Below are 24,196 nucleotides of genomic sequence, written 5' to 3' on the forward strand. Positions count from 1 at the left end.
TGTACCATCTATATATCATTTTCATAACATTTTCCTTCAGAGCATTACATGCGGTGAAGTTCAGCCCAGTGGTCCACAACCTTTCCCAGTCCTCAAACATAATGTTATGCCCAATGTCCTGTGCCCATTTTATCATAGCCGATTTAACCATTTCGTCTTGTGTATTCCATTTTAGCAGCAAGTTATACATTCTAGATAGTACCTTGGTCTTTGGTTCTAACAATTCTGTTTCTAACTTCGATTTCTCCACCTGGAACCCTAACTTTTTATCATTTTTAAAAAACTTCTTTAATCTGAGCATAATGTAACCAGTCTCGCACCTTATCCTTCATTTTCTCCAAACTCTGCAATTTCCAATTGTCTCCATCTTTTTCTAATATTTCCCAATATTTTGGCCATTTGGCCTCCATATTGGGTCTTTTTCGGGCCTTAGCCTCCAGAGGTGAGAGCCACCTTGGAGTTTTATTTTCCAGTAAGTCTTTATATTTTGTCCAGACATTAAACACTGCTTTCCTGACAATATGGTTCTTGAAGGCCTTATTGATCTTAACTTTATCATACCATAAGTATGCATGCCAACCAAAAGCATTGTTAAAACCTTCCAGGTCCAGAGGAGGCTGATGGTGGAGGAAGGAGAGCAATGGGGACCCCAAAGGCTACAGCCGTGGCAGGTATTTCCTTCCCCTTTTTGCAACCTGCAGTCCACACTGATGCTGATCTTGACTGGGGATAAACATGCAACATATCATAATTACTATTAGTATTAGTAATAGTAGCATACCGCCCAACATTTCTCTGATGAAAATAGGGACATCCCATTCCATAATGAAAATTTTACTGTTGATACCTAGGGCTTTTTTTCTGGGGGGTCGGGATGCACTCAAACTCAGTTCTGGCACCTCTCAGGCGGGTACCATTGCCATTCTCAGAGAGAGGTGTTCATGGTGATTTCCGGCACCCTCTTTGCTAGAAATATAGCACTGTTTATATCCCACACATCTTTTTGGCTTTCCTCAGCACTCTGGGCAGCTCCCAAAATAAAGAAATTCATACTAAAATATAAAACATATTAATATTCCCGATACAGGATTGGACGGCTTGTGGGTTGGACAACTCCACATTTGCCAACTTTTCTCCAATGAAGAAAAGGAAAAGTGGGACATTCCGGGATCAAATGAAAAACTGTCTCTAATCCAGGGACATCCCTGGAAAATTGGGGCACTTGCAGGGTCTGTAGTAATAATAATGGCTGAATAGGAATTCCAGTCTACATGAGATACACGCAGGCCCCAAATCATAAGAGGTTGAAGTGAGTAGGACTGAGATATCCATCTTGGCTTCAAGCTTTCTCAGTGCTGGTGTTTCCCCCTGTCATTCCAGCTTCACCCTTTCTTGAGAGAAATTCGGTGTCTGAATACTTCCAGAGGCAGGCTGTGCTTGGATGAGAACTGGGAGCTGCCAGGAGACTTCAATATTATGAACTGGGTGATCTCTCCCAATAAGTCTTGTGTCGTTATTGGGAATATAAGGAGAGAGACATCTGCTAGCATAAAGTTCACCATTAACCCAGAAGCCATTGAGTGGCCCAAGAAATTCAACAAGGTAGGAGGAATCACAGAGAGGGGAGGCTAGGAGATCCCAGCTTTCCTTGAACAACTGCTGCAAAATGGCTATATCAGGTTGACCAATGATGTCTTGACCGTCCAATAACAGCTGCAACGGCCACTCCTTCTTTCCACAGCAGCTGAGATAGGAGGGAAATTTGGGGTGCTCACAGAAAGCATAGAGCCCAGAGGTACTTAGAAAAGACACTATCTATTTCCGAGCCAGACTGAGAATTTAAGAATTCTGGATAGAATCTTTAACCAAATGGACTACATAGATAAGAAGAAAAGGGAAAGCCCCTAGTAAAAGGGAACTATTGGGTTTTCATACATGCAGAAGGATGGAAAGCGATTTATTTTAGAAATGATGATTACTGATTTATTGTGGATTTCTTAAATTTGTGGAGTAAGCTCACTTGTAGATGTTGCAAATGTTAAAGTATTGTATGTGCAGGAATAGAGAAGTGCACAGTTGTTGGTAAAAGATGATAATTTAAAAAAGCAACAACCCTATTGTAACATAAGGTTAACGTTAAGAAATGGCATGTAAACTAGAAATAACTAGGGAAATAGATCAGCGACAAGAGGAAACCTTGCATTCCTCAAGAACAGAGTGAGGGAAACCAATATTTGGAAAAGTCATATCAATTTTATCTGAATTAGTGGTTGAGAGATTATCCGAATCCTGAAATTTGGGGAAATCACATTTCAGACTCCATTGCTATCTTCTTTGAAGATTTTTTAGGCAGGGAAGCAGGTAAACGGAGAAGAGGAATCAGAGTTCTGTGGTGCAAACCTCAGTTGTCCTGAACGAATTATGAAGAACATGATATTCTGGTCACTCCAATGGTCAGTGGGGGGTTGAAAGGACCCTGATGAGGGGGTCAAAGACTGCAGTCCAGAGATCCGTTTCAATTCACTGTATGAGTGAATTACATACCCACAAATACTCCTAACTGTTCCTCTTTCTTGCACCTTCTTGTCTTTCTGGTTAGGGCGTACCTCGTTCCAGGTGTACAGAAAGATGTCAGCCTGGATATGCCAAGGTGGTTCTAGAAGGAAAGCCCATTTGCTGCTATGCTTGTGCTCAGTGTGCGGAAGGAACCTTCTCCGCCCAGGAAGGTGGGTGACTCCAAGGGGGAAGGAACTTCTGGAGAGAGTAAACACAGGGCAGAAATTCAGTCTCACCCACTTTTTGTGAGATTTCTGCAGACACTGGGGAATGTGGATTCTTCCTCGACATCCATAGGATTAATCAACTTTATTACATCCAGGAAGGGAGTTGAAAGGAGTGGCCATAAGGAAGAAATCTCTGGGGTTGAAAGTGAGCAGCTGTGAGAGGAATGCCCATAAAGGATTCCTTTTTTATTTTTTATACCAAGTCACACCAAAAAGGAAATAATTTTGATATTTATAAAAAATAATGGACAGGTGATGCAAACCAGCAAATTTTTAATAGCAAATGCACAATAAAAAACAATACTTCATATGAAAATTATTACAATATAATCAATGGACTGTTTTGATCTCACTACTATGAACATTGCATGGAAGCAACAGAAAACTGCATTTAAAATGTCAAGTTAAAGAGCTGTTTCTTCAGGACTAGGCAGGATCCAAACAATGCAGTTAACAGAAGTGGAGTGCTCATTGCTACTCAGTTACCCTAGATCACAAGGTTGCTTGACCTATTTTAACATTCTTATTTCCTGAGGTCCACCACAGACTTTTTCAAAACGTAAAAGAGCACCGATCATGAGGGATGTAACTGATGCTGCAGCCACTCTTTGTCCTCTTTCCCAGATGCAGAACATTGCACCAAATGCTCAGAAGATCACCATTCAAACAAGGACAGAGATCAATGTGTCCCCAAGATTACCACCTTCCTGACTTATGGAGAATATTTGGGAATGGTGTTAGCTTCCATTGCCCTCTTCTTGTCCTTAACAGCAGACACTGTGTTGGGAATCTTCATTAAATACAAGGAAACTCCCATTGTCAAAGCCAACAACCGGGACCTCTCCTACATCCTCCTCGTCTCCCTCCTGCTTTCCTTTCTGTCCTCCTTCCTCTTCATCGGGCGCCCAAGGAAAGAGACCTGCCTTCTCCGACAAACGGCCTTCAGCATCATCTTCTCAGTTGCTGTTTCTTCTGTCTTGGCAAAGACCATCACGGTGGTGCTGGCCTTCCTGGCCACAAAGCCCGGGAACAGGCTGAGGAGATGGCTGGGCCAGAGTCTGGCCAACTCCATTGTCATCTCCTGTTCTGGGGGGCAAGTTCTCCTCTGCACCATCTGGCTGGGCTCTTCTCCCCCATTCCCAGAGCCCGACATGCGCTCCCAGGTGGAAGAGATCATCCTGCAATGCAACGAAGGGTCTGTGGCCATGTTCTACGTTGCCCTCGGCTACCTGGGCTTCTTGGCTGCCACCTGCTTCACGGTGGCTTTCCTAGCCAGGAAGCTGCCTGGCTCCTTCAACGAAGCCAAGCTGATCACCTTCAGCATGCTGGTCTTCTGCAGTGTTTGGGTGTCTTTTGTGCCCACCTACCTGAGCACCAAGGGCAAGTACATGGTGGCCGTGCAGATCTTCTCTATGTTGACCTCCAGTGCTAGGCTTCTGGGCTGCATCTTCCTTCCCAAGTGCTACATTATTGTGCTGAGGCCTGAGCTGAACACAAAGGAGCACCTGACAACCAGAAATGAAGGGGACATATGATTCTTAAAATAGTCCATGTTCCTGATGTCCAGAAGTGCATAAAGGAAACACAGCTACTCACCCATGCTGTTTATTCTCCATCTCTGAAAGAGATTGTGTTCCTTCTTAGCCTGGATTTTAGGAAGTCCAGTTGACATGAACACTAAGATGGGAGGAAATGATTTGCTCCCTTGCTTTGCCAAGGACTACAATGAGTCCTGGTCTACTGCCCTTAGTTTGTAAACTATTATCTTTTAATAATTTTGTGTTTTGGAAACTTATATTTATCTCACAACAAGATAGTTTAGAGGGAGAGGAGTTAGGTTTTTGAGTCTGTTTGCTTTGTCATGACTACCTATTAACCATATCAATTCTGATATTCAACAATACTGTTTGGTTATGCCAGTTCTATGTATTCAATTTTCTATGCTCCATTTCCCACATTTATGCACTATCATTCATAAGCTCACTTCACATCATTTCGTTCTCCTAAGCTTTGTATATCAATACACTGAGAAATTCATTTAAGACATCTTCCGTAGTCTGTTGGTTTAATTTCTGTATTGTGTAAGCTCTGCTCCCTGTTCCAAAGAGTAGCAACTGACCTTAGCCAAGCCTTGACTGGGATCCAATGAACTTTATTGCACTGGCCAGGGTTAGGGGCGGGCGAGGCTAGCGGGAAGAGAGGGGAGAGGGAACTCTCATGGGAGTGGCTCACGGGAGTGGCAGGCCGCCTACGCCAATCTGGGCAAGTCATTGTGAAAGGAGGTGGGGAGAGGCAATGGGTTGTGAAAGGCAGCAGTGGAAAGCTGGGAGAGGCAGGGCGGGGTTTAGTGGAGAGTGGCCACGCCCACTAGGCAGGGCAAGTCAAAGCTGGGCTGACTTATTTCATTATTATTGCTAATATTATTACTAATATTAATTAGTAATGAAATATTAATTTGAGGGGAATGTATATTTATATTATATTATGTTTTATGTTATGTTGTGTTGATATGTTATGTTATGTTATGTTATGTTATGTTATGTTATGTTATGTTATGTTATGTTATGTTATGTTATGTTATGTTGTTATGTATTATATTATATTATATTATATTATATTATATTATATTATATTATATTATATTATATTATATTATTATAATGTTGGGACACAGGTGGTGCTGTGGGTTAAACCACAGAACCTAGGGCTTGCCGATCAGAAGGTCGGTGGTTCGAATCCCCGCAACGGGGTGAGCTCCCGTTGCTCGGTCCCTACTCCTGCCAACCTAGCAGTTCGAAAACAAGTCAAAGTGCAAGTAGATAAATAGGTACCACTCCGGCGGGAAGGTAAACGGCGTTTCCATGTGCTGCTCTGGTTCGCCAGAATGACCATGCTGGCCACATGACCCAGAAGCTGTATGCTGGCTCCCTCGGCCAATAAAGCGAGATGAGCGCCGCAACCCCAGAGTCGTCCGCGACTGGACCTAATGGTCAGGGCTCCCTTTACCTTGACTTATTCTATTCTATTCTATTCTATTCTATTCTATTCTATTCTATTCTATTCTATTCCATATTACTTTATTTTCCCATGTAGAACATGCCCCCGTGTATAAGACACCCCCTATTTGGGGGGAATCAGAATTAAGAAGATGGGGGGATCCCATTTTACTCCTCTTATACACGGAAAAGTACGATATTATATTAGATTATATTATTATACAGGGTGATTCATAATGAAGTACACAGTTTCAACACACTATAAAAAAGAATATAATATATCTCATGTTACCTGTGACAGAATTGTAGGGCAATGTTTAAAGTATTTTAGAAACAGTCACAGATGTTCTATGTGTGCACCCTTTGTCACACGACACACATCACAATCGAAAATGCCGTTGCACAGCAAACTCCGTTTTGCTCAGTTCAAGAACACAAAACGCCTTCTCCACTGCAGACGCAGCCATTTTGCCTGATAGTCACGTGACACGCGCACTATCACCTCCATCACTTCCCTCAGTCGCGGGACACAAACTTTGAGTACATCTACCTAACAGTTCGCAGCTGTTTTCCGTGTCGGCGCCTGTCTTACAGGATCTGGAAACTGTATATTTCATTATGAATTACCCTGTATTATATTATTTTGGTGTCCAATCACTGCATGACTATAGGATACTTCATTTCAATCAATCAAATCTTTATTACGGTAGTAGACCAGCATTCAGTAGGGTGGGGTACAGTCTTTTCCAATCTGTAAAACGTTTTGGAAAGCTAAAAAGAATTTAAACGCAAAGCATATATAAAAGTCTAAAAGAAGTTAAAAGAAGCTAAAAGAAGAGTTTCGGAGCATTAAACGGATGTGGAAGAGCAGAAAAAGTCAGTATATAAAAGACTATGGCTATCAATTTACAGGGCACTCTGATAGGAATGTTCATTAAATCTAGTGTAACAACAACAGCCATTTATTTATACCCCACCCATCTGGCTTGGTTTCCCCAGCCACTCTGGGTGGCTCCCAATAGAATATTCAAAACACGATAAATACATCAAACACTAAAAACATCCATAAACAGGGCTACCTTCAGATGTCTTCTAAAAGTCAGGGAGTTGTTTCCTTCCTTGACATCTGCTGGGAGGGCGTTCCACAGGGAGGGCGCCACCACCAAGAAGGCCCTCTGCCTGGTTCCCGGTTTGTGGCACAGGTCATCATCCGATGAATTTGGAGCTTCATTTATTTCTGTGTTTATATTTAAAGAAATTATGCATTTTAACAGTATTGCTCCTTGATTGTAATATCAAGAATGCACTTAAAATTACTACGCACAACCGTGAATAAGTGATTGCAATGCACACACAGTTCAGCAGCATACATATTTGTTAACAAAGTCTAATATTACTATCTTGTTGTGATTCTTATTACTTTTATTGCTACTAATCCCAGTGGCTTACAAGACTGAGCTCTCTTCTGCCTTGGTCAGTCCCCACCTGGAATACTGTGTCCAATTCCGGGCACCACAATTTAAGAAGGATGCTGACCAATGGGAAGAAACCCCTCACCCCCCAGAGAGATGCCGGCTCAAAGAGCCCCCTGAGCTTAGACTACGAAGCCTCTGAGGGCGTGCAGAGTGCAGATCCCCCCAGGGGCCCCTCTCTCTCCTGGGCTCACCTGGGGGCCCCGTCCCTGCCAGCCTCTCCGGCCTCTGAGGGCGTGCAGAGCGCAAATCCCCCCAGGGGCCCCTCTCTCTCCCGGGCTCACCTGGGGGCCCCGTCCCTGCCAGCCTCTCCGGCCTCTGAGGGCGTGCAGAGTGCAGATCCCCCCAGGGGCCCCTCTCTCTCCCGGGCTCACCTGGGGGCCCCGTCCCTGCCAGCCTCTCCGGCCTCTGAGGGCGTGCAGAGTGCAGATCCCCCCAGGGGCCCCTCTCTCTCCCGGGCTCACCTGGGGGCCCCATCCCTGCCAGCCTCTCCGGCCTCTGAGGGCGTGCAGAGTGCAGATCCCCCCAGGGGCCCCTCTCTCTCCCGGGCTCACCTGGGGGCCCCGTCCCTGCCAGCCTCTCCGGCCTCTGAGGGCGTGCAGAGTGCAGATCCCCCCAGGGGCCCCTCTCTCTCCCGGGCTCACCTGGGGGCCCCATCCCTGCCAGCCTCTCCGGCCTCTGAGGGCGTGCAGAGTGCAGATCCCCCCAGGGGCCCCTCTCTCTCCCGGGCTCACCTGGGGGCCCCATCCCTGCCAGCCTCTCCGGCCTCTGAGGGTGTGCAGAGTGCAGATCCCCCCAGGGGCCCCTCTCTCTCTCTCCCGGGCTCACCTGGGGGCCCCGTCCCTGCCAGCCTCTCCGGCCTCTGAGGGTGTGCAGAGTGCAGATCCCCCCAGGGGCCCCTCTCTCTCCCGGGCTCACCAGGGGCCCCGTCCCTGCCAGCCTCTCCGGCCTCTGAGGGCGTGCAGAGTGCAGATCCCCCCAGGGGCCCCTCTCTCTCTCTCCCGGGCTCACCTGGGGGCCCCGTCCCTGCCAGCCTCTCCGGCCTCTGAGGGCGTGCAGAGTGCAGATCCCCCCAGGGGCCCCTCTCTCTCTCTCCCGGGCTCACCTGGGGGCCCCGTCCCTGCCAGCCTCTCCGGCCTCTGAGGGCGTGCAGAGTGCAGATCCCCCCAGGGGCCCCTCTCTCTCCCGGGCTCACCTGGGGGCCCCGTCCCTGCCAGCCTCTCCGGCCTCTGAGGGCGTGCAGAGTGCAGATCCCCCCAGGGGCCCCTCTCTCTCCCGGGCTCACCAGGGGCCCCGTCCCTGCCAGCCTCTCCGGCCTCTGAGGGTGTGCAGAGTGCAGATCCCCCCAGGGGCCCCTCTCTCTCTCTCCCGGGCTCACCTGGGGGCCCCGTCCCTGCCAGCCTCTCCGGCCTCTGAGGGCGTGCAGAGTGCAGGATCCAACCCCCATGGGCCCCTCTCTCTCTCTCCCGGGCTCACCTGGGGGCCCCGTCCCTGCCAGCCTCTCCGGCCTCTGAGGGCGTGCAGAGTGCAGGATCCAACCCCCAGGGGCCCCTCTCTCTCTCTCCCGGGCTCACCTGGGGGCCCCGTCCCTGCCAGCCTCTCCGGCCTCTGATGGCGTGCAGAGTGCAGGATCCAACCCCCATGGGCCCCTCTCTCTCTCTCCCGGGCTCACCTGGGGGCCCCGTCCCCGCCAGCCTCTCGGGCCTCTGAGGGCGTGCAGAGTGCAGATCCCCCCCAGGGGCCCCTCTCTCTCTCTCCCGGGCTCACCTGGGGGCCCCGTCCCTGCCAGCCTCTCCGGCCTCTGAGGGTGTGCAGAGTGCAGATCCCCCCAGGGGCCCCTCTCTCTCCCGGGCTCACCTGGGGGCCCCGTCCCTGACAGCCTCTCTGGCCTCTGAGGGTGTGCAGAGTGCAGGATCCCCCCCCCCCGGGGCCCCTCTCTCTCTCTCCCGGGCTCACCAGGGGCCCCGTCCCTGCCAGCCTCTCCGGCCTCTGAGGGCGTGCAGAGTGCAGGATCCCCCCCCCGGGGCCCCCCTCTCTCTCTCCCGGGCTCACCTGGGGGCCCCGTCCCTGCCAGCCTCCCCGGCCTCTGAGGGTGTGCAGAGTGCAGGATCCCCCCCCCCGGGGTCCCTCTCTCTCTCTCCCGGGCTCACCTGGGGCCCCGTCCCTGCCAGCCTCTCCGGCCTCTGAGGGCGTGCAGAGTGCAGATCCCCCCAGGGGCCCCTCTCTCTCTCTCCCGGGCTCACCTGGGGGCCCCGTCCCTGCCAGCCTCTCCGGCCCTTGGGTGACTCTGGCCAGCTGGACGGGCTGCAGGCGCTGGTGTCCCTGGCGGACGAGGAGGGTCATGTGGCCCTCGGAGGGGAAGGGGCCACCTTCAAAAGGCCCTGCAACTCCCGCCAGCCTCCGCCGGCAGACTTCCCAGCATGCACTGCCAGCTCCATTAGGCCAATGGTTGAATCCCAGCATGAAGAAATTTGAAATTTACTCGTTTTTCCAGTGTATAACCAAATAATTCAATCTCAAGGAGTCTTATGTTTGGCTTCGCTTATTAGCTTCATGGATAAATTAACCTCTATTAGGTTTCATTTCATTTCCCTCAGGTCCTTCTTCCCAGCATGCTTTGCTGCCCCATCTTCTCACAAACAAAGATCCTGTGTCCTATAATTGAAATTTACTCATTTTCCAATGTGTAACTAAATAAATTAATCCCAAATTGTCTTTCGTTAGGTTTCACTTAATAGCTTTATTGGTAAATTATCCCTTATTAGGTTTCATTTCCCTCACGTCCTTCTTCCCAGCATGCTTTGCTGCCCCTTCTTCTCACAAACATGGATCCAGCTTCCTATACTTGAAATTTACCCATTTTCCTTTTTTTTTTAAAATATTTTTATTAGTTTTACAGAATAATAAAGAACAAAGAATAAAATACAAAAGTTTCATAAATCATATTTCTTTTACAGAATCTTTTGGACTTCCCCACATCTTCCCGAATCTGCATTATTTATAATACCAACTTCAGCATTTTGTTATCTTATTTCATCGCTTATTGTATCTTTCATTTTGTCATATTACCCATTTCAATATATTTGTAACCCAATATTCATAATACAAAGTCTTCAGCTATTTATTATCTTATTTCATTACTTATTGTATCTTTCAGTTCATTATTGTATCTTTCAATTCATTACTTATTGTATCTTTCAATTTCATGTTACCAAAGTCAAAGTTATTGTAACCATGATCTTATATATTGTGATTAAAACATAATGCAATAAAGATTTTTCTTAATTTCACCTCTCTTTTCTTGTGCCTTAATTTTCATTTCACCTAATTACCATTGCTGGGGCTAATATTTCCTAAAAAGTGCATTTTCTTAACATTCATACAGCTTATAATATTTTTGTAAATAGTCCTTAAATTTTTTCCAGTCCTCTTCCATTGTTTCTTCTCCCAAGTCTCGGATTCTGCCAGTCATCTCCGCCAGTTCCATATAGTCCATCAACTGCGTCTGCCATTCCTCCAGTGTGGGTAAATCTTGTGTCTTCCAACACTTTGCGATGAGAATTCTTGCTGCTGTTGTAGCATACATAAAAAAGGTTCTATCCTTCTTTAACACATTCTGGTCTACAATGCCCAGAAGGAAGGCCTCCGGTTTCTTAGGCAAGGTATATCTGAATACCTTTTTTAACTCATTATAGATCATTTCCCAAAAGGCCTTCACTTTCGGACATGTCCACCAGAGATGAAAGAACGTCCCTTCCGCCTCTTTACACTTCCAACACTTATTATCAGACAGGTGATATATCTTAGCAAGCTTGACTGGGGTCATGTACCACCGGTATATCATTTTCATAATATTTTCTTTCAGGGCACTACATGCCGTGAATTTCAATCCGGTGGTCCATAGCCTTTCCCAGTCCTCAAACTTAATGTTATGTCCAATATCCTGTGCCCACTTTATCATGGCGGATTTGACTGTCTCATCCTGTGTATTCCATTTAAGCAGCAAGTTATACATTCTTGAAAGTAATTTGTCTTTAGGTTCTAACAGTTCTGTCTCTAATTTCGATTTTTCCACCTGAAACCCAACCTTTTTATCTGTTTTGAAAATTTCCCGAATTTGAGCATAATGCAACCAGTCTCGCACCTTGCTTTTTACATTTTCAAAACTCTGCAGCTTCCAATTGTCACCATCTTTTTCAATTAATTCCCAATATTTTGGCCAGTAGGCCTCCATGTTAAGTCTCTTGCGTGCCTTGGCCTCTGCCGGTGAAAGCCACCTTGGTGTTTTACTCTCCAATAAGTCTTTATATTTTGTCCAGACCATAAAAATTGCTCTTCTAACAATATGATTTTTGAACATTTTATGAACTTTAACCTTGTCGTACCACAAATACGCATGCCACCCAAAAGCGTTATCAAACCCTTCCAGATCTAGGACATCAGTGTTCTCTAACAAAAACCAATCTTTCATCCAGCAGAAGGCTGTAGATTCATAGTATAACCTCAAGTCTGGCAGGGCAAATCCCCCCCTTTCTTTCGCATCTGTTAATATTTTAAACTTAATTCGGGGCTTTTTGCCCTGCCAAACGAACTTAGAGATATCCTTCTGCCACTTTCCAAAACATACCACTTTGTCCACAATCTGCAGGGTCTGAAACAAGAATAACATTTTCGGCAAAACATTCATCTTTATAGCTGCTATTCGGCCTAACAAGGAAAGTTTTAGTCTTGTCCAAGTTTCCAAATCCCTTTTGATTTCTGACCAGCATTTCTCATAGTTGTCCTTAAACAAATTCAAGTTTTTAGAAGTCAGGTACACCCCTAGATATTTTACCTTTTTAACCACATTTAATCCTGTCTCTTTCAAAAACTCATCTGCTTCTGTAGACGTTAGGTTCTTTGCTAAGACCTTAGTCTTTTGCTTGTTCAACTTAAATCCCGCCACCCGACCATAATCGGAAATTAAATCCAAAACTCTTTTTGTGCTAGAAACTGGCTCACTTAATAGCTTTATTGATAAATTACCCTTTATTAGGTTTAATTTCCCTCACGTCCTTCTTCCCAGCATGCTTTGCTGCCCCTTCTTCTCACAAACATGGATCCAGCTTCCTATACTTGAAATTTACCCATTTTCCAATGTATAACTGAATAAATAAATCCCAAGGTGTCTTTTGTTAGGTTTCACTTATTAGCTTTATTGGTAAATTATCCTTTGTTAGGTTTGATTTCATTTCCCTCATGTCCTTCTTCCCAGCATGCTTTGCTGCCCCTTCTTCTCCAAACAAGGATCCTGTTTCCTATCATTTTCTTTTTCTCTAGGCGTATTTGGATTCTTCCATTTAAACTTGATGGAGGGGCAGAGCGATGGAAAAAGAGAGGCGGCTTTTCCTCCCAGCCTTTCCCTCGCCCTTCCCAGGCTGCCCTGCGCAACCTTCCTCCTGGCCTGCTCATCAACTCAGAAGAACCAATTCTTCGACTCCTAAACCCCCATAACCCAGGAAGCCTCCCAGAGACCTCGTCCTTTTCCTCATTCCCTTGGAGGCACCTAGAAGGGCTTCCCCCTTTTCCCGACGTCCCGCGGCTCCGGCGCCCTGGACAACAGAGGCCAAAATGGCCTGGGCCACCCGCCAGTTGTTTTCCCTGCAATTTAGAGCTCCCAAAATGCTTGAAATGCATGTTGTGGCTGTGATTTGGAGAGTGCTTTTAATGTTCTGTTGGGAGCCGCCCAGAGTGGCCAGGGAAAGCAATATTATTATTATTATTATTATTATTATTATTATTATTATTATTATTATCATCATCATCTCATCGCCTTGATTGCAATGAAACCTAAAGCCGACCCATTGAAATGCAATTATTAACTTGGTTTCGGGTTTACACCAACCATTCTTCTTTTCGCAGTTGAGATGTTATTTCTGACCATTCACTTTGTTCTGATTGGTACCTGATTGATAAACTCATTCTTTAACGTCATCTGAATCTCTTGCTATTGGTTTACAGATACAAATTCTGTTCTTAACCTGAAATTGTTCTTAACCTGAGGTACCATTTTAGCTAATGGGGCCTCCTGCTGCCGCCTCGCCGCTGCCACGTGATTTCTGTTCTCATCCTGAAGCAAAGTTCTTAACCCGAGGTACTATTTCTGGGTTAGGGGAGTCTGTAACCTGAAGCGTCTGTAACCCGAGGTACCACTGTATGTATATAAAGTCAGAACATGATTGTAAAGTTACAAGAAAGGAGATTCCAAACCAACATCAGGAAAAACTTTCCGATAACAATGACTCGCGAATACAGCATCGAAGATGCAGAGAGAAGCCCCGAACAAGGGGGGCTCCTCCTTTTAACAAGTTTCTCCAGGTTACCCCCCACACCTTGTGGGAAGCATCACACACATGTCGTGAACATGTCAGAGAACAGGTGTGGTCCTGGGGTGAAAACTGATGCCGTGTCCATCCCAAATGTCAGGCATCTCTGACCCTCCAGACCTTTCTCTTTCCAATACACGGAGACCGGGAGGACATGGTTTCCGGGATGGGTTGGGGTCCGGCTGGAGGGCTTGACCCTTCTGCCATAGGGCAGGTGGGGACGTGAGCATAAGCTTCAGAGATGAGGGCAATGCCAGGCTCAGCCCCAAGCCCCTCCTCGGATGGCCACCTTCCCCCTGAAGAAGCAGCCTGGGCAGGATGCCAACCCGTCCCGGGAAGGATTTCTGCTGATTTCTTTCTCCAGATTCCTCCTCAATGGAGGGTCGCTCCAATGCAGCCCGTGGGTGTCCATGGCTTCTTCGCCCTTCCCTGCTTGGGCAGCTGCAGTACCAGCGCAGGCGTCGCTAGAGGGCGATGTTTCGCAACCTCTCCTGATCCCGCGCTTCGGATTGGCAAAGGAAAGAGGGCTCTGTCAGGAAGGGCGCTTGGGGATTGGTCAAGCCCTTGATGAAGGGGGGAAAGGAGGAAACGAAGGGGATCGCTGTACGCTGCGCTGCACGGGGTTGAGCTACAGACGTGCAGGTCTGCAACACGTGCAAAGAGTCGGCGAAAGAATCCGAGACCAGGGAGAAGAGTCGGGGGAAGAAGATTGGAAGAAATTTAAAGACTACTTACATAAATACTGCCAAATTAATGAATGTTAGAATGATGTCGGAATGAAGTTAAGTGCTTTTAGCAGTAATGTTATAAAGGAATATGTAAAAATGGATTGTTACTAGGTGAGAATACAAAGCTATAATACATTAAGGTAAAGGATGAAGATTAAAAATAAGGAAGGAAAGGATTTGCTGGATTAACTAACTGAATTGGAATACAAAAAAGGGAGGTGTGAGGAGGTCAAGGAAACAAGCAAATGAAAGACAAGACATGAAAAGATTGATTTGTTTTTAATTGTTTGTACTTTGTATTTTTTCTCTTTTTTCCTTATTTTGTAACCTTTTTGAAACTCCAATAAATATCTTTAGAAAACAACAACAAAGAGTCGGCGAACAAAACACAGGATCAAAATTCAGGGCGCCACCGGCGAAGTCAGTCCTCTGTTCTTTTCTCCGGTTACAACCTCCCAGATTTCAGAATGGGGGGAGAGTCACATTTATAAGCCCCCCCCCCCATGGATCAGCAAGGGCATCAGCCCCAATTTCAACCCAGAGGGGAGGGGAGGCCAGGAAGCAAGCCGCCCCCTCCCCTCAGCTGGAAGGGGCCGTTAAAATGGGGAGGGCTCAGAGCCACAGACTTTAAGTCCCCTAAGCTATTGGTCTGAAGCTCAACATCCAAAAAACGAAGATCCTGGCCACTGGTCCCCTCACCTCCTGGCAAATAGAAGGGGAAGAAATGGAGGCAGGGAGAGATTTCACTTGCTTGGGCTCCATGATCACTGCAGATGGTGACAACAGCCACGAAATTTAGAGACGCCTGCTTCTTGGGAGAAAAGCAATGACAAACCTGGACAGCATCTTAAAAAGCAGAGACATCACCTTGCCAACAAGGGTCCATATAGTTAAAGCCGTGGTTTTCCCAGGAGTGATGGATGGAAGTGAGAGGTGGACCATCCAGAAGAATGGATGCTTTTGAATTCTGGTGCTGGAGGGGTTCTGTTTGTCTTTAAAAGGGGGGTCCAACTCTGTTACTCCCCCCCCCATTTCCCCCATGCGCCTCCCGCTGCCGACCACGCTGAGGACTCAGGCCCCCCCTTCAGCTGCCTCCTTCCTCCAGCTGCTTCTGGCGCCCTCGCTCCGCCTCCCTCCGCCAGGCCACGCCCCTTACAGGCCCCCCGTCTTGGCCAATCAGCGCGGGGCAAGGGCGAAGGGCGGGGCGGGCGAGGCAAGCGGGAAGGGAGGGGAGGGGAGGCTCCTGTGCTCGCGAGAGTGGCAGGCCGCCTACGCCAATCCGGGCGAGCCATTGTGAAAGGAGGCGGGGAGAGTGGAGCTGGGGAAGGCAAGAGGTGGGCGGGGCTTAGTGGGGAGTGGTCACGCCCACTGGGAGGGTCAAGGCAAAGCTGGGAGGAGCCTCTGGCCGGACTTATTTCATTATTATTACTAATATTAATGAGTAATGAAGTATGAATTTGGGGGGAGAGGAATACATTACATTAGTGTGCGATCACTGCATTACTAGGATATTTCATTTCAATCAATCAGATCTTTATTACCTTAGTAGACCAGCATCAGTAGGGTGAGGTACAATCATTTACAGTCTGTAAAACATTTTGGACAGCTAAAAAGTATTAATCACAAAGTATATATAAAAGTCTAAAAGAAGCTAACAGAATCTAAAAGAAGGGTTTAGGAGCATTAAATGGATGTGGAAGAACATAAAATGTTAGTATATAAAGACTATGGCTATCAATTTACAAGGTACTCTGATATGAGTGTTCATTAAATCTAGAATAATAATAATAATAATAATAATAATAATAATAATAATAATAATAATAATAGGTGTTGCAATGGAGGAGTGCAGGGAAAAGAAAACTCTTGGCACTCATTCTTTCTTGCTACAGAATTAAAAGATTTCTCTCCTTTTCTCCTTCTTTTTCTCTTGGGTGGTGTGTTCAGCGGTCACCCTCAGGGGAAACAGGGTCACCCCCCTGGAGGAAATGGACTGATCGGAACCTGGCTGTGACATCGGCTCAGAATCCCAACCTCACTTGGCAGTTGAAGCCAACCCCTGCCTTGATCAGCAGCCTTTGGGTGCCTTATCTGCAACTACAAAGTGAGAAGATTGACGCCTGGGAAAATGGTGAGGGGACCAGCAGGAAACTGCTAAGGGAGTTTGGAGTCCTTTTATTCTGTTGCAGTTGCAGAGAAAGGAGGGTGGGGGATTGGGGGCCACCCCAGGTGTCATCACTGAGGGGGGTGGCAAAAGGACAAAAAGCCGAGTTTAAAATAAAAATAAAAATTGGGCTCACCAAACCTTTTAGTTGAGTCAAAAAACATGGCTGGCACTGGGCGCCACACCGTGGGGGCTGGCACTTACCGGGGGGGGGGCTGCAGAGTGCCTGATCCACGCGTCTCTCTTGGGAGTGACATGGTGGCGTGGGCCCCTGCAGGCTAGGCGCTGCCTGAAACACCAGCGTGGGGCTTGCGTCTGCCCTCTGCCTCTCCCTCAGCCGCCCTACAGCTGAGGGGGAGGCAGCAGATAGGCTCCAGGTAGCGCCCCCCACCTGCAGGACCCCCGCGTTGAACTGGGCACCCGAGTGGCTGGCTATGCCGCTGTTCTGTTGTTTCAATTATGGGTGCCTTGAGAGTTAATGTGCTGTGCTTGCTGCCCCACTCGTCCTGATGGACCAGCCCCCCATGGCACCAGGGCTGTAGGTCTTCCCTGGCTAGCTACTCAATGTGGGCAGGAGAGTTTGCCTTCTGGGTTCCTGTCTCATTTTGGGCTGCTCTCGGACTTCCGGGTTGGTGCCTCCGGCAATGGCTGAATTCCTCTGATCGGGAGGCATTTGCCTCGTGGAAATCTGGGTCTGGCCGCCATGGCGAAGGCGGAGACCCACTAAAAATCACCGGCGGGTGAAGCCTGTGAACCTGGGATTCGGCTGGCACCTTTTGCGCCTCCCCCACTCGTGGGGAAACCCGGTTTCGGGGTTCCGGAGCAACGTGGGGTGAGTGTCACGGTGCTTCGAATTGACTGCTTCTTCCACGGAGCAAAGCCGCATAGCTGTTGCCGGAGAGCGCTGACGTTTTCCTGTGGACAATTTGATGTTAAAGCAACTACCCGTGAGTAGAGCGGAGAATTGGATTTTTAAACGTCTTAATTTGACACCGAAACGGGGAGGTTCAAAACAGGAAGTCCGCCTTCCCCTTTTGTAAATAGATCACAGCAAAGAGACTGTAAGCTAAAGTCTTGGAAAGCCTATTGTACAGGACTAAATTTCCATCGGTAGAAAACATCAAACCCCCCTTGGAAGCAGGAGAAGAGGGGGGAAGTTTTGGATTGTGTGTGCCTGCAGGAGAGAGTGAAGAAAGTCAAAATACCACCGCTCCGAACCTGGAAATGGGCTGCTAGTAAGACTGACGTTTTTGGATTGGTCGTTGACAGTGAATAGAACATTCGCTGACAGCTAGCTAAATAAGAGAGATACATTGTTTCTATTCTCTCCGTCTGCTCTTAAAAAGGAGTAAAAGTAACTGAAAATTGAAACTAACTTTATTGTTTGAACTGTGCTTAAAAGGATTGATACAAATAGAAACTGTTTCCCTCTAGAGGAAGCCTTTGAAACTATGACAAGAGCTGAGCTGGGGGAATTTCCAGCTGCAAGATAAGGCTGTGAGACTTTGGGAATGACCTTGAATCGGTTAAGAATGTCGACAGAAGAGGCCTTAGTGGCTGTATTATGTAAGATAAAGGATTCATTGGAACAGCTTCACAAGAAGGTGGATTTTTGGGGACAAAAGGTGAATACCAATACAGAAACTATCCAGAAATTGACACAGGAATCTACTTTGACTTGGCAAACTGCGGAGAAGGCTAGGGAGAAAGCTGTTGCCGTTGAACCTAAAGTAACACAATTGGAGAGAGAAAGAGTCCCAGCCTCATACATGCAATTTGATGATCATAAGTTGATGCCTGTTATGATTGAATCTAAAGGAAAACAGACTTTGAGGATCAGAGCCCTGCCTGAACTGGAGAGGGAAGTTTTGATGGACTTTCTTACACAGGAATCTGCTGATTTTTGGGACCTGGACTTGGGCCAAGAAGAGACTAAAATTGTGAGGGTTTTCAGACTTTACCAGAAGAACTTAGAAGAACAACAGTCAAGAGTGGAAATTTTGAAAGACGTCCTGAAATACCTTTTGGATCTTAGGTTTAACTATGGAGATTTGGTTACCCTGTCGAGATGGAATAAAATTATCTTTAGGTGGGAGTTTCCCCAAGACCTACTCTTCAGCCTCAAAGGAAGGAAAACAAAAATAAGATCAGTAGAAGACAAAGTAAAGTTCTTGTATAAGTACGAAGAAGACCCGCAGAAGGGACTTGGAAAAGAGTTAAGAGCATCGGACAGAAGATCACCAGGTTGGTGGACTATATGGAATTGGCGGAATGGACTGGCAGAATCCGAGACCAGGGAGAAGAGACGGTGGAAGAAGATTGGAAAAAGTTTAAAGACTATTTATAGAAATAATGTAAAATTAATGAGTGTTTGAAAAATGTTGGAATGAAGTTATACGGCTTTAGTAGAAATGTTATAAGGAATTAAGTATAGATAGATTATTAGAGTATTAAAGGGAAAATAAGGTTAAAATATGTTAAGACAATTATATGACAGAAATAGAGGAAGATGGAAAGGATTTGCTGACATAATTAACAGAAGTGGAATACAAAAAGGGAGGTGTGAGGAGGTCGATGAAACAAGGGAATGAAAGTTAAGATATTGGTATGGTAAGAAGTGTGTTTTAAAATGTTTTTGTTTGGTTATGTTTAGTTTATTGTGTTAGTGTTGTGTTCTCTTCTTTTTCTTCTTCTTTGTAATGTTTAAAAGCAATAAACATTTTGGGCTGCTCTCTTTCTCCTTTCTCCCTGCCACCACCACTGGGTCTCTGCCAGCAGTCAGCCATCGAGGAGGACATTTTCCATGAAAAGGACAATGAAGGAAAAGGCGAGGAGGAGTCCGCAAGACGGCTGGATCTCCTCAGTCCAGACTGGGTAGGTGGCCGTGGCCTAAGCGGTGATAGGCAGAAGGGGAGGGGGGCATATCAACCGCAGGATGAAACTGTTATTTCAGTTAGGGGTGCCTTGAGTTTTAATGTTTGGTTTGGTTTTTTAATTGCTCGTTTTTTGCATCTTTCCTTGCAGGTTCCAAGTATGTCACCCTTTTCCAGTGTTTCCTCCCTGTCCTCCCTGGATTCCCTTTGGGACTCCCTCAATGAGGTACGTAGCAGACAGAGCAGGAGGGAAGCCCTGCTGAGCTGGGCAACCCTGAGGCCGGGGAGGAGGAGGAGGAAGCCGGCCGGCCGGTCAGGCCACCTTCTGAACTGGTCGTGAGCAAGGGGGCAGGCAGGCAGGCAGGGGGCTGCTAAGGGTATGCTTGCTGCCCCACTTGTCCTGATGGACCAGCCCCCCATGGCGCCAGAGCTGTAGGGCTTCCCTGGCTAGCGACTTAGTGTGGGTTCCTGTCTCATTTTGGGCTGCTCTCTTTCTCCTTTCTCCCTGCCACCACCACTGGGTCTCTGCCAGCAGTCAGCCATCGAGGAGGACATTTCCCATGAAAAGGAGGATGAAGGAAAAGGCGAGGAGGAGACCGCAAGACGGCTGGATCTCCTCAGTCCCGACTGGGTAGGTGGCCGTGGCCTAAGCGGTGATAGGCAGAAGGGGAGGGGGGCATATCAACCGCAGGATGAAACTGTTGTTTCAGTTAGGGGTGCCTTGAGTTTTAATGTTTGGTTTGGTTTTTTAATTGCTCGTTTTTTGCATCTTTCCTTGCAGGTTCCAAGTATGTCACCCTTTTCCAGTGTTTCCTCCCTGTCCTCCCTGGATTCCCTTTGGGACTCCCTCAATGAGGTACGTAGCAGACAGAGCAGGAGGGAAGCCCTGCTGAGCTGGGCAACCCTGAGGCCGGGGAGGAGGAGGAGGAAGCCGGCCGGCCGGTCAGGCCACCTTCTGAACTGGTCGTGAGCAAGGGGGCAGGCAGGCAGGCAGGGGGCTGCTAAGGGTATGCTTGCTGCCCCACTCGTCCTGATGGACCAGCCCCCCCCCCATGGCGCCAGGGCTGTAGGGCTTCCCTGGCTAGCGACTCAATGTGGGTTCCTCTCTCATTTTGGGCTGCTCTCTTTCTCCCCTCTCCCCACCACCACCTCTGGGGTCCTGTCTCTAGCAGCAGTCAGCCTCTGAAGTGGCTATCAAGGAGGAAGAGCCACAAGAAGAATCAGGGAGCCCCCCAGAGGAGGACGGGGAGGACAAAGAGGACAGGGAGGACCTTGATTTGGCGTGCCCCCCACCTGGAGAACACCTGGAGGCAAGCGTAATTGAGGTCAGACGAAACATTCATTCATGACATATGAAAAGCTTCCCTGAACAGGGCTGTCTTCAGATGTCTTCTAAAAGTCAGATAGTTGTTTATTTCTTTGACATCTGGCAGGAGGGCATTCCACTGGGCGGGTGCCACTACCGAGAAGGCCCTCTGCCTGGTTCCCTGTAACTTGGCTTATCGCAGTGGGGAACCGCCAGAAGGCCCTCAGCGCTGGATCTCAGTGTCCGGGCAGAACGATGGGGGTGGAGATAATTCTCCTGGGTTGCTTTTCGTTTGGTATTTGTTTTGTAAGATAACTCTTTTGAATGCGTTTCCAGGTGGCTCCTGCCAAATGAAGTTAGTAATTGCAAAGTGGGTTTGGCGATAATAAAACCATGTTGGCACTACTTCCCCCCCATCCGCTTGTTCTTGGTTTTGTGTCTCGTTCAGATCTCTCCAAGGCCGGCCACATGAGAACTTGGGAGAGGAGTGTTCCCTACTGACTACAACCCTTTCATATAACGCCTCGCCCCCAAACAGAAAAGGAGGGATTATGACAGCCTGCCACCACACAGGCCCTTCTTCGTGTGGCACCTTCACAAACGGTCTGGAGGGCAGCAACACAAGAAGGGGCCTTTTCTGTGGTGGCTCCCACTTGGGGAATGCTCTCTCCAGGGAGGCTCATCTGGCACCTTCATTATGTATCTTTAGGTACCAAGCAAAGACGTTTCTCTAGAACAGAGCTTTCCAAACTGTGTGTCGCAGAACCTTCATGCTCCTCCCAGGGCTGGAAAAGGGCTAGTTGAACTGAATCCCTATGTTGCGAAATGAGGCATGTCTCCAAAGTGTGTCACCAACATGGAAAGTTCTGCTCTAGAACCAGCCTTTGGCTAATTGAACAATGCATGGCCTTTTCAACATGCTTGTGGATTGGGAGGTTGGCTTATGACTTCGTTTTTGTTTTTAATACATATGTTGTGTTTTTATTTTGTATTTTTATCCTGTAAGCCGCCCTGAGAGCTTCAGGTTTTAATTAATCAACCAATTGATTGATTGATTTATTAAAGATTGTGGCATTTTCCCAGAATCTGGAGGTGAATTGTTTACTTTTCTCACAGGACTGCGAGGAAGAGAGGCCCCCGAAGACCCCCAGTTGCCTGGCTTCCATCATCTCCCGGATTCGCAAGATCTTCAGAAGAGCGCCGCCGCCAGCACAACCAGTGCCACCGGGGCGACCCAGTACAAGAGCCAGCAGCGGGGCGCAGGCAGAACGGAGGCCACTCTGCACGCGGCTCAGGCGCTGGATGCGGCAGCATCGCAGCTGTGTCCACCCCGAACCAAGGTGAGGAGGAGTTGGGAGACTTGCACCGATCCGCCCGGGGGGATTTTGTCAGCCCCCCCCAAGGGATGACACTCGGGGCAATACCCCACCCGCACCCCACCTTCCTCCGCCAGTGGTGGCTGGGGAAGTAGCACCTGGAGGCGCGTGAGTCCCTAAGGGACATTTCCTTTTTGTTGTCCTTGCACAGGTCTTAATCCTTGTGGGCTGAACTGGAGAGGAAAGATCAGAACGCGGAGGAAAGCGGGGCGAGAAACCCAAACTCTCGTGGCCCTACGCCCGGGGGGATTTTGTCAGCCCTCCCCCCAAGGGATGACACTTGGGGCAATACCCCCCCCCCCGCACCCCACCTTCCTCCGCCAGTGGTGGCTGGGGAAGTAGCACCTGGAGGCGCACGAGTCCCTAAGGGACATTTCCTTTTTGTTGTCCTTGCACAGGTCTTAATCTTACGCCGGCGTCCCACACGGCCAGCCCCAGTCCTAGAGCCTGTCACCTTTTGAGATTATGGAGCGGAACAGAGAAGACAGCGGGCAAAGGGTGGACGGCGAAGGAGAAGTGCGAGAGAACGACAGCGTCTGCGAGAAGTGCGAGAGAACGACAGCGCCACGCTGCCCACGCCCAAAGGAGGAGGAAGGAAAGGAGGAAAGCAAGCGAGCCAGAAGGGACAGCTAAAGAAAGAACTGAGAAAAGAGACAGCGAGACCTTCTGGGGGTCAAAGAAACTACAATGAGAAGGAAACTGAGTTTCCTTCCCCCCCCCCCCCCGCAGCTTGCTGATGGTCCTGCAATGTTCTATTTACTTTTTATGTATAATTCTGTATTATATTGTTGAACTGTTTTCTTAGGTGATAAGCCTATAAAGGAGGGATTTAAGGGAGGGGGGAAGGTATTAAGGGAAGACTTTGAAAAGAAAGGCAGAAAATAAAAAGGGGTGGGAAGAAATAAGTGAGAGGGAACGTGTAAAGGGAAGATACAAAGCATTATATAATTTTTGATTATTGTTTAAAATAAAGAAATAAGTTGGGTTTTAAGCGATTCCAGTCTTTTAATAATTTCTTTTTGTTCCACCACTGGTAAATCTGCAAAGGAGGCAATGAGTTCGATCTCTTCTGGTGGTGTCAGGCCACTTTCCGGATGGTCATTGTCCTTTGCTAGGGGAGAGGAGGCTACATAGCTCTTCTCCTGGAGTAGAACACCCCCTCCGGTGACCACTGGTGGATCGGGTTTAGCAGATTTTGAGCCCTCTTTGGTTATTGCCTCCAACAGTAGGGGTTTAGGCGTAGAGTCTATAAAAGCTCTCGTTGGTACTATCCCACAGCGAAACAAAAATGCTTTCTTGCGTAGTATGATAGTGGGAATTTTTGTGGATTGGAACGCAAGCAGGACTCTCTGAGATTTATGATGATGGACAAGGGGGAGGACTGCACAGAGGTCAATTTGTGTTGCCTCCATATTTAAAAGCACCTTTAAGAGATCCTTGGCACCCCCCAGAGTTCTCCATCTTGGGTCCCCATTTTGTATAGTTAGGCTCACTTTCCTTGGTGTTAAGATCAAGGATTGATGACCTAATTGAAGGTTAAGGTTGTATTTAAATTTGTCAGTACGCTTGTTATTTAAGGACAAACTCCTCGTCCCCTTCCTCTCTTCAAGGGACTTAACACCGGCTGACGCTGGGGAAGTAGTAACTAGCTTTTGTTGGAGGCTGTGCAGCTGGGACGAAAGATCATCTAGTCTTTTGAATATACAGTGCAAGGTTTTGATTATTAAATGGGACTGTTCAAATGTCATATGATTGGCCGTGCCAAGGACCAGTTCCTCCTTCTGAGGAGAGACTACACTCTTACTGTTGGCCGCATCGCTTGTTGTTTGTGGAATTATTCGCTCTTCGTCTTTAAGTGCTGACGCGCAGTCAATCAGTGGGTTGAAACGGTTCTGCGTTTCTACCATGTAGGAACAATCCAGTAGATTACTCCCTTCTTTAAAGTGACATGGTTCGACCCTTATTTGCTTTGATCTCGGAAAGGGAGCGGGGACCATCTCCTCGGGATCTCTAAGACGTTTCCCATATCCCATGGTTCAGATATCGAGAAGAGGGGGGATAGTATTTCAACGTCAACTCAGGTGATAAATATTTCCTTCTAGCCAGCCAGCACTTGCAATGGGGGTATATTTC

The 24,196-nt window shown here is 47.8% G+C and overlaps 1 protein-coding gene across 1 annotated transcript; it reads left to right on the forward strand.

Moving 5' to 3' along the window:
- Positions 1-572: 572 nt before the first annotated feature.
- Positions 573-4,318, forward strand: LOC309328504 (vomeronasal type-2 receptor 26-like; the record flags this gene model as incomplete). Its single annotated transcript, XM_081838505.1, has 4 exons — positions 573-671; positions 1,381-1,602; positions 2,600-2,726; positions 3,408-4,318. The coding sequence occupies 4 exons, from the start codon at positions 573-575 to the stop codon at positions 4,316-4,318; spliced, it is 1,359 nt and encodes a 452-aa protein (XP_081694631.1).
- Between the last annotated feature and the right edge of the window lie 19,878 nt (positions 4,319-24,196).

The sequence above is a fragment of the Podarcis erhardii genome, assembly GCF_964252035.2.
Source record: "Podarcis erhardii genome assembly, chromosome: 13".
NCBI classification, from domain to species: Eukaryota; Metazoa; Chordata; class Lepidosauria; order Squamata; family Lacertidae; genus Podarcis; species Podarcis erhardii.